The sequence below is a fragment of the Rhineura floridana genome, chromosome 3 (assembly GCF_030035675.1).
Source record: "Rhineura floridana isolate rRhiFlo1 chromosome 3, rRhiFlo1.hap2, whole genome shotgun sequence".
Classification (NCBI taxonomy): Eukaryota; Metazoa; Chordata; class Lepidosauria; order Squamata; family Rhineuridae; genus Rhineura; species Rhineura floridana.
This window is the reverse complement of record NC_084482.1, coordinates 123,517,306-123,527,557: the sequence shown is the minus strand read 5'-3', so window position 1 is coordinate 123,527,557 and position 10,252 is coordinate 123,517,306. Positions and strand designations below refer to the sequence as shown.

The 10,252-nt window shown below is 39.6% G+C and overlaps 2 protein-coding genes across 14 annotated transcripts in view; one reads left to right on the top strand and one right to left on the bottom strand.

Annotated features, from left to right (window-relative positions):
- Positions 1-29: 29 nt before the first annotated feature.
- Positions 30-7,038, bottom strand: LOC133380435 (oocyte-specific histone RNA stem-loop-binding protein 2-like). Of its 9 annotated transcripts, none has more exons than XM_061617699.1 (7): positions 6,859-7,038; positions 6,209-6,271; positions 3,029-3,124; positions 1,926-2,033; positions 1,532-1,676; positions 552-646; positions 30-294 (listed from the first exon to the last, which is right to left on the bottom strand). In XM_061617699.1, exons 2-7 carry the CDS (start codon positions 6,232-6,234, stop codon positions 225-227), a joined length of 540 nt encoding a protein of 179 aa, XP_061473683.1. In that variant the 5' UTR covers positions 6,235-6,271; positions 6,859-7,038; the 3' UTR covers positions 30-224. The 9 variants fall into 9 exon arrangements, with proteins under 9 accessions (XP_061473683.1, XP_061473677.1, XP_061473678.1 ...); XM_061617693.1 differs by lacking the exon at positions 6,859-7,038 and adding an exon at positions 6,765-6,851 and having other exon boundaries at positions 6,209-6,286; XM_061617694.1 differs by lacking the exon at positions 6,859-7,038 and adding an exon at positions 6,765-6,851 and having other exon boundaries at positions 1,926-2,030; positions 6,209-6,286.
- Positions 6,859-10,252, top strand: part of CDC25C (cell division cycle 25C) — a 27,505-nt gene continuing 24,111 nt past the window's right edge. The window contains exons 1-2 of one of the 5 annotated variants that reach the window (XM_061617678.1): positions 6,859-7,207; positions 8,060-8,277. In XM_061617678.1, the coding sequence (XP_061473662.1) occupies positions 8,090-8,277 (188 nt within the window). In that variant the 5' untranslated portion in view covers positions 6,859-7,207; positions 8,060-8,089. Of the gene's footprint in view, positions 7,208-7,235; positions 7,399-8,059; positions 8,278-10,252 lie in introns of those variants that run through there. The other 4 variants (XM_061617675.1, XM_061617677.1, XM_061617679.1 and 1 more) reach the window with 4 other exon arrangements.

Sequence of the window (10,252 nt, the reverse complement as noted above, 5' to 3'; positions counted from 1 at the left end):
ACTGCATAAAGCAAATCATGACTCAAGTGTAGAAACAGGATTAATCCATTACAAAATATCACACCAATCTAAGGGGGCACAAGTGGGCCACAGTAGTACAAGGATTGAGGATAGCTCAGATTGCCCTTCCACACTTTTTTTTTAAAGACACTGTCTCTTCTTGGGCATCTGGTGCTTTGGGTTTCCAGGAAATCAGATTCATAGCCAAAAACCGAGTGGACAGTCTACATCTTCCAGTAAGTTCTCATCGTGATGCTGCCAAGTACAATTGTGGTCAGAAGACAAGGTAGCAAACTAAAAACAGAAGAAACAATGTTAAATGAATAGTATAACAAAATGATTTTTCTTAGTACAGTAACTAACCTTTTTTAAAAAAATGGGTTATTTTCCCCTTCCCCTCAATGGTTAGAATCCCTCATGAAGATCTAGGACTCTACAGCTTCTCTTATCAATAAAGTTATGTTATTTTGATCACATAGGCCAAAATCTTCTGATCATTTAACTATGCCAAAATAAAGCCACAGGTAGCACAGTTGAATAATGCCAAATACCTGTCTGTGCAAGACTTCTTTACAAAGGTTTTCCAGGGTCCATTTGGCACCCAGCCAGTCATTTGAAAGATCAGGCAAAAGACCCACCAGCTCCTGCCTTACAAGTAAACAGCAGTTTCATTCACACTGAACCAAGCAGCAAATAGCATTAGACATCTTTGACCCTAGCCCAGGGGTAGAGACCTTGTGTACTACTCCCATCAGCTCTGACCATTGGCTATGCTGGCTATGATTGAAAGGAAGTCCAACAACATCCGGAGTGACCACAGGTCCCCACCCTGCCCAAGACTGAATGAAATCAAGAAAATATGTACTTCCCTCCCGCATTAAACCCATATTGGAAAAGAATTGTAAGACTTCTCTTTTTATTGCCAATAGTAACTGAACACAAAAAAAGGATGCGCTAACCACCCACTCCCACTCTCCTGGAGAGATCACCAACTGCCAAAATACAGGCAGCAATTGGAATCAACTGAAAATATAAAGTTGGTTATATCTATAGCATACCTGCATTTCTCTCTGCTGTCAGTGTACATGTGACCATCACCATGTGGGTATTCACATAATAGTGTACAAAAATACTTCCAGACTTTGAGAGGCCCAAGAACCATTTGCTCTCAGCAAGGAGGACCAGAGCTCTGTTGACGATTAACCCTGTCTCCATGGTGATAAGGAATACCAGGAAGAGAGCATATATAGACTAGGCCTGTGATTCCTGAAGAGTGTCTTAGGATTACTTTATAAATGGGTCATGGGGCTGCTGGCAGTGAATGTTGCATAACAAACAGGTAGTTATGTCCTAATATGGAACCAAGATTAAACAGGAGACTATTAAAGAATGAATTCCAATGGCAAGTTCCATAGAACAAAAGGATTGGGTGGGGAAAATTGGACATGTACGTATGTCCTTGTTTCATCTCAAAAACATTTCTCCCCAAATTGGTCAGAAAGAGCAAAGAAAAACTAGCAAATACTTCCCTCTCTGATTCCTGTGAATTCAGTCCAGGTGGGTCCCAGCCATGCAGTGCCCGTCGCCACAGCTTAATTTGCTTGTCCCATGAGCGGCGACTGTACTTCTTATATTTATTTGGAGTACATGGGTGTACACCTGACTGCCGAGAAGCCCTAGAACACACCATGAAAATTAATCAGGTTCTGCCATTCAGGGCCACAAAGCAGTAACGCAGAAGGGACTGATAAAACCTTCCTAATCGTTCATCAAAAGTAAATGCCCAAGTAAACATGCCAAGTCCTTGGGATGGGGTTAGAGGAATGTTGCCAGCCACCATCACAGTTTGAAAAGGAAAAAAGTAGATTCCAAGCCAGTGCTGTGAGAAGATAAGACTTGGGAGATAAACAACTAGCATTGCTCACTTGGGCACCTGCTGGGCAAAGCACTGGTAACCAATGGTATTTTTTCCATAGTCTATCTGCTTCTGCCTCCTTTGCAAGACAGTCTCATTTGTCTCCATGTCAAACCTGCTGAGGACAGAGAGGCAATGCTAGACAGACAACAGAAGCAATTCAAATTCCTCATTTGTAAACAATATAAGAACATACGAGCATGTGAATGAGTTAATGTAGCTAAGACTGCCATATTTTCAGTATATCCAAATAAAATGGTCTTTGATGAAACAAAAAGTTTTGTATTAGAAAGAAAAACAGAATTTGGAAAATTAGTGCAGCAAAAAAGAAAAAAAGGTGACTATGACATAGTATTGAGTACTCAGAAAAGAGAAAGAAAAGTGCATATGGAAGAGATTTTCAGAGAGAAATCCCAGATAAAGTATGGAAATTCTTGTTCACAAGAGGTTCTTGTGTCTTGTTACCCAGTGGCAGTTCAATATAGAGAAAATGGTTTTAAAATGAATACCGAATGGCAAATAGCCAGAAATGTGAAAGTTCTGTAAGGAAGCTGAAGAAAGGTGCTGGATATATCAGCATCCAAAGGAAGACTTTTACCACATGTGGATATGTAAAAAGTTGCCAGATGTTGGAAGATAGAGGTGCAAATTGTTTCAATTAAAAAAGGACAGTGGTGTGTTTACTGAAATATACTGAAAACTGTGTGGGTAGAACAGCAAATTCCAGTGTTGTTCATCCTCATAATTGCCAGAACAACATTAATGAAAACATGGAAAAGGAATCCAAGCTTCTCTAAGGTAGAATTATTACAAAGAATATGAGCTCAGCTAGAACTTATTAAATTGACTTTTTTTTAAGAATTCTATGAATTATTTAAAAACTTGGTTAAGGGAACAGAATTGTATATACATTATGAGATTAGTAGGAAGTAAGTCAAGAGATAAACATATAAAGAAAATGGACAATACAGGAAGAATGTGTAAACAATACTAATGTGTGTATATATAGGAATAAGTTTGTAGTAACTTTGTTTATGTATTTAAAAAGCCCACCCTCCAAAAAGCAGTTAAAGATCCCAATAAAGCTATAGCAGTACTCCTATCAAACCTTACCTGGTTCCTGATCTGGATTCTCTTGGCCATTCTGGCCTTGTGCCTACACCCACACTCACCATCTTCACTCCAGGAGAAGAGACCTGGGATGAAGGCCTGTCCCAAGAAAATAAAGGGCAATATCCAGTGCTAGTCCTCATACTTAAGAGTAGATCCATTGAAGTCAATGGACAACGTAAATCTTTTTATTTCAGTGGGTCTCCTCTATGACTTAGCTGGATACCACTCAAAGTTTTGATTATCGAGCTTGAAAAATAGGCTATGGTCACCTACAGCTATTTCAAGATCCCACAATTCCCAGTCTAGCATGGTTATTATTTAAGGTATTCACTGGTTAAAATATGCCTCTGAAAGTCGAATCTTTTATTCAGTAAAGGAAAGCATATCTTTAAGTTTCTGCAATCTGGAGTTACAGAAGCAGCCTAAAGTGCACACTTTTGCAACCAAGAGCAGCATAACAGAATGTCTCAAAATACAAATAATATTTATTCTTAGAAATTGAACTAAAGCACTGAGATCCCTTTAATAAACTTATGAGCTGCAAAAGGTTTCTCTCTCTAGGGACTAACAACTCAACAGCAGAGCAACCATAGCACGTTCAGACCCAGGTCAAGATCAAAACCTGCTATTCTTGGCATCTCACACACTCTGAAGGAAGCCCATGAAGTTTGAAATAAAAATTAATGTTGTGCTAGTTGAAAGCAGTACAAAATTCCTGTAGGTTTTATATATGCAGGTTCATAATGTAGGACAAGTAAGTTGGAGATGAAGAAATATTTATAATGTTCCATTTTGTGTCACATTGCAAGCAAAATATGCTAGCCTGCAGTAATTGCTTGATACTACCTATGCTATGTCTGACACTTTTCATGCCAAACTAAAAGCCAGTGTGGTATAGTGGTTAGAGTGTCAGACTGGGATCTGAGAGACCAAAGTTCAAATTCCTGCTCGGCCATGAAGCCCACCGGATGACCTTGGGCCAGTCACCATCTCTTAGCTTAACCTATCTCACAGGGTTGTTGCGAGGATAAAATTGGGAGGGGTAGAACCATGATTGTACGTCACCTTGAGCTCCTTGGAGGAAAAGTGAGATATAAATGTAACCATAATCTCTAAATGCAAAGTACTCAATTCAAAATATTCTTTTTTGTTTCTCCACAATTTAATCTTAACAATGACCAATTTCAATTTTAAAAATAACAATGACCAAGTATCTGAGTAATCTCTTGGCTACTCTCCTCAGAGCATGCATAGCTAAACCTCAAGTCTTGTGTGCAGTTGTCTAAGTCATGCAACATTAGCCTTATACATTCTCTACTCGAGTGCAGACTATACACACTAGTAGTCTAAGGAATCCAGGAGGCGCATTTTAATCATTTTAATCTTTTTATCTTTTTAATCTTGTAATACTAATCCTTTTATCATCTTATATTTTGTTTAATTGTATTTTGTTTTCATTGTGTCTTATATGTTTGTGATTTTATTATTATGATGTATGTATTTTATCCTATTCTGTTTACCACCCTGAGAGCTACTTGCTATGGGCGGTATATAAATGCAACAAAATAAATAAATATCACTACATCTTATATGCTATTTTGTGACTTTGAACTGAGAGAGAAGGAAAAGCTTTTATTAATAATATGGGCTCATCTATACCTTAAACCCACACTTCATTTTGAAATGCACCCTCTCATATGGCCCTGATCTGTTCTACTACAGCATAAATATAAATGAATTTTCCAGAAACTAAATGCTACAGTAACAGGCTGCTATAGTGGCAAAATACTTGCTGTTATGCCAATTTCCCCAGCAAAGATGCATCAGAGGGAGAAGCTTGGAAACCTGCCTGTAGGATAAATAACAGCATAGTGTGCCTATCCTATTTTCCACACATAGGTTCAAATAGCCAGTTCCAGCAGCACCTCTTGGCCTTTGTAAGCATTTAGGCCAGTGTGCCTTCCTCTTTTGTATAGGATATACTCTTTTTCCATAGGGAAAAAGTGTGCCTTAACATTAGCTTGAGAAATCTATAAGGCTGCATTTGGAAGACTATCGAGGTAGAACCAAAAGCTTGTCTTGTGACACTGGCAGGATCACGAGCACCTAGGCAAGAATATACGTTTTGCCTACATTTCAGCCACATCTGACAGTAGCCCCTTTGTTTTGTCTTTAAAAAGTCAACACGGGCCATTCATTTTTATGGGAGATAGTAAACATTTATGACATTTTTATCCCACCTTTCCTCAAGTGACTCAAAGTGTCTTGCATAGTTTTCGCAACACACACTTTTGAAAAATCCTCATAGCAACCCTATAAAATAAACTAAGTCAAGAGACAGTGTTTGGCCCAATGAGCAAGAATTACTGGAGCAGATACAAGTTGTTCCCAATCTCATATCCCAATTCATGTACTACAGACAAGGTGTTCTCCTTACTGTGTTTGTCAGTGGTCATGAATTGCTTCAAGAAGGAACTTGCTCACAATTGTAATGCATAATCCATGGCCATAAATGACATCAATCAATCAATAAAAATAAAGTCATACTGCATAAGGCTTGGACAGTTTTCAGTGCCTTGGGGAATATTCACTATTTTGTGTATTAAATAGCAGATGCCTCTCATAGTGTTCCTCATTCAAAGGCATACAGTCCCCAATCGCTCCTCACATTCCTTGCCTGAGGCTGAGACAAACATTGTTATCTATTGGGATACTTAATTACTCAGGCATTTAAAATGTTTTAATTTGGGGCAAATCTTAGGTCTGCTTTATCTTTGATTCGTTGTATTCATTCTACATTGCACACCACCATGAAGTCTAGTTTGATGAAGGACAAAATATAACTGCTTTAATGCATCCATTAATATTAGAGGCTTAAAAAGGCTTCTGGTTCATCCCATTCAAGGTTACATTCATCCTTGTTCCCAAATTCAACTTTAAACCATCAAACACTGTCAGAGACCAAACAATTAACACTCAGCAAATACATTTGTTACCAATTTGTATCATAAGCTAACTGAAGTCTTAGTTACACCAGAATTCCCAAATTGTCTTCATAAATCATATTCCACATAGTATCACAGAGGAATTTTGGTATTTGTGAGAACTTCTTAATGACTTTTAATAAGTTCCTGCTTCAGTGATATACCTCATTCGATCCCACTCCAAGTCGTTACCTACCTGTCTCTTTGAAACACAGCTGACATCCCAGCAGCAAGTGCTCTGTGACTGAAACCCAGTGAGCTATGAAACAGAGAACTGAGGGTAAATTACAAATATTTGTTATGAACATCCTGCAGGCATGAGCCCATTACCAATCCAAGAGGCCTCCCAGAGTGAACAGATTTCAACTATACAACTATTCTTGCTAACAAGAGTGGACTTAAAATGGTTTCAAGAGCTGTTACAGTTAGCCCCTGCTCTAAATAAATTTTGACCCCATTGGGGGGGGGGACTACGAACTTGCAAGATGATCTGGTACTCAACCAAGCCTTTTAGTAACTGGGCAGCTCAATTTAGAGAAAGAACATTTTTAAAGTGTGCCGCTACTAGGAAACAATTCATTTATTCTATAGCCCTGCAGCATTCATCCCACCAGCTTTAGTAACCACTACGCGGGAGGACGGAAGACGGAACAGAGCGAAACAACCAACAAAAGTTTCCTTCTGGTTAGACTCTTAAGGAGACGGAAACTGACCTTCAAACTCCACCCACCCCGAAATCCAAGAAAAAACACCTATTGGTCACAGGAGCCCAACCATCATACATAGCACTTCCAAACTGCATCACTAAACAGAACAGTAACTCGTGTGTCAGGTCCAGTTCAATACCTTCCTACGGTTTAAATCTCCCTCCAGTAGGTAGAAAGAACGGGACTTGTAACAAGCCTCTGGCCTATCGCGTAGTAGAAAGAAGAAGAAGGCGGATCCTCTTCAAGCGATTGGCTACACGAAGAGCACAAAGGAAGGCAGAAATCATCTTAACTATCATCGAACAATACAAACAAGGTTTAGTACAGCCACGCCTACCACCTTGCTCTTCCAATAGACACTCCTTACATCCTCTGACGCGCATGCCTATGTTAGCCAATTAAAACGCGGTTAAACCCATAGCTGGAACTCGTTCTCGGTGTTTCAGTGGCAAAGAAAACGGCATTTGGGATTGGTTGACGCTGGGGCGGTAAGTTTAATTTTCCAGAATTCTGTTTACTTTCAAGTGGGTCTCAGTTTGGTGGGTGAAAGGTCTCTAGAGTAACTTGGCTATATTGATGCGTAATAGGCGGACTCTTTAAGTTAGGAGCGACGCGGTATAATAAGCTCTGCTTGGGTGATAATTGAGCGAGTGAAAGGATTCCATTTCTGGGGAAATAGGTGAGGCTCTTTCTGCCCGTTGTTGCAAATTCTGGCTCTCCTTGTAATACGGTGTTAAGAGAGTCTGGAGCCGAGTCCTATTGTCTTCGGGCACCTTAAGGAAGCAGTTTTTTAATGGCATAAACTTTCTTAGACCAGAGTCTCCAGTATCAGATGTATGAAATGTAATCCCAAATTGGTAGGTATCTGTATATACATGGGCATGGAGAAGTGTGAGGCTCTTGGAAACAAACTGCAAGATAAACAGATGGTGATAATTACATTAACAAAACTGTATTGATGATAATGTAAGCATCCTGGCATTGGTAAGTTAAGTAACACACTTTATGTGATAAAAATCTATAAACTTAATTCAAGCCACAAATGAAAGAATTGAATTTTCTCATAAAATAGCAGAGTTTAACCTTTGGTTATTACTGGACATGGAAGGTGGGTATTTTGATGGGCTTTTAATATATAACATCTTTTAATCTCATTGCTGCCAGTTTTAGTGTAATATCTTTTTAATATTAATCCTGTCAGATTTTAGTTTTGTTATGTTTATGTTGATGTGTTAATAATTTGTTAACAGTATTTTTATTATATTTTTGTTCATGTTTATGCTGTAAGCTGCTCTGGTTATAATAAAAGAAAGTAGGATATAACTTGTTGTTGTCCACAGGTAGCTGCTTGGTGGAGTTCATGTAGCATCATGTCTGAGAACTTTTCTCCCATAGAGGCTGATGTCCCTCATTCACATCTTGGGTTCAGATCCAGCTGCAGGATGGTACTTAATATGTTCCGGGATCCTGAGATCTCACTGCCCTTGACTCCAGAGGCACCTCTTACTCCAGTCTCAAGCCTAACTTGGGGTTTGAGGAACCTCAGCACGTTAGCAGGGTAAATCATTCCATTCAGGATGGTAATATGGGGTAGAATGCAAGTGAACTGACTGATAAAATTAACTTAGTATCATAATGAGCAGATACAATACTGGTCAAAATTAGGCAGTTTCAAACTTGTAATTAAGGTGACTATCTCTGGGAAATATGCATGCACATATAATAAATATTGTAAGCTGGGGCTTGGATAGGAGAAGGCTACCAAAATCAGTAGCTGGAAGTTACCTTAATGGCCTTGGCAAATATCTCCTTTGTTAAGTAAATGGCCCACAATGACTGCCTAGGAAGTAGTTCAAGACTCTTTTGGGAAGGTTGAGAGCCACCCTGGCAAAGGGGCATGCCTTTCTCTCCCTCTCCTACCCCCATAAGGTATGTAAAAAGAGTAGCAAGACTCTTGAGTTGGTGGTTCTGCCACAGATTCTCCCTCCCACCCTAACTGGATTGCTCCGTAACTGCACTTTATTGATTCTCCACACACAGGCAATTTAATATTTCATTTCAAACACTTTGGACTTCTACTTTTGCAAGACTTCCACAGCTTGTAAGTTAACAGGATGTATCTATTTTTCTGCTCCATTTCTATTCCAGCCTAAATATTCTCAGGGCAGATCATAACAATTAGAAAAATGCAATAAAACTAAACACAACTGTAGAACAGTTTTAAAAGATAAAAATGTGAATAAAACTATATTTCATTCTATGCTGAATAAGTCACACACAATAAATGGATCCCTACCAATTCAGGGCATTAAAATGTTCCAGTCCAAAATCTCCCAGAAGTCCTCTATCATCTCTTTACGACGATAAGAAGTGTACAAGTCTTTATTATGTTCTTCTATCAAAGTTGGAGCCTGCATCTAGATGTAGGAACATATCCTTGGTTGCTGTCTAATACATCTTATCTGTTTAGCAGCATAAGCAAAATATAATAGCTGAAAGACTGTCATATCCTTCTGCTTGGAACTTACAGCCCAAAGGACTATGATTATCTGAAAGATGCAGTAAAGGCTTCTGAACATAAGAATAAATGTTAATTTCCATTTCTGGTGAATGTGTGTCTTTTTCAGATAGAGTAGTGAAATAATTCTGTTTCCTGACTCCTAACTGAGCAGAGCAGAACAGAGGAAGCTGTCTCAGCTGGTCCACAGGAGAGGAGATGCAAGCAAGCCAGCTTTCAGAGAGCAATCGAACAGGGAGAGCAAACAGGAGTTTGACAAAGGAGTTTGACAAAGGAGTTTGACAGGGGAGGTCAAGAGGGAGGTCCCTAAAAAAAATAATTAAAAAAATACTAATTCTTCTTGTACAGCGCACCGCATACCAGTGGGAATCTCAAGTTTACTCTGAAGTAGGACAGGACAAAGCACAGGCCACTCCAAAACAAGTAGTTAGAAAGAAACAAGGTAGAAGAGAGTATGAACAGGTGGTTGTGACCTGCAAGGTGTGTGCCATGTTTGTTTTCTTGCCTGAGAACAACATGGTGTACACGTGCAACAAGTGCAAGCTTGAAGCACTGTCAGAAGAAAAAGTGAGTGGCCTGGAACGGCGGGTGGCCACACTGAGGACTATAAGAGAAGATGAAGAGTTCTTAGACAGAACACTGGAACAACAGCAGCAAAGAGAAGGGGAGGTGAACGAACAACAGCATGTGGTAGCAGAAGAGCAGACTGCTTTGGAGAGGAACAACAAAGTGGAGGAAGCTCCGTGGGAAAGGGTGACAGTTAGGAGCAGAAGAGCTAGAAGACACCCTTCACCAGTGGAACTATGGAACTGCTTTCAACTACTCAAGGATGAGACTGGAGGACGGCCTGTGGTGGAAGAATTACAGGAGACCCTGTATGACAATGAGCAAGAGGCTGAAGCTCAATCAAGCAGGGCAATGAAACCACACCCCACAACAAGAAGAGAAGAGTACTAGTAGTGAGAGACTCCTTACTGCGTGGGATCAAAACCCAAGAATGTCGAGAAGATCCATG

What these genes read in the sequence shown, in the direction of transcription:
- LOC133380435 (XM_061617693.1), bottom strand. Translation starts at nt 6,814, where the DNA reads ATGCAGTTTGGAAGTGCTATGTATGATGGTTGGGCTCCTGTGACCAAT. An exon ending in TTTGCCCAGCAGGTGCCCAA is followed by an intron (nt 1,677 to 1,925) that starts GTGAGCAATGCT and finishes GGTGTGTTCTAG; the next exon opens with GGCTTCTCGGCAGTCAGGTG. An exon ending in AAGAAGTCTTGCACAGACAG is followed by an intron (nt 295 to 551) that starts GTATTTGGCATT and finishes TTCTGTTTTTAG; the next exon opens with TTTGCTACCTTGTCTTCTGA.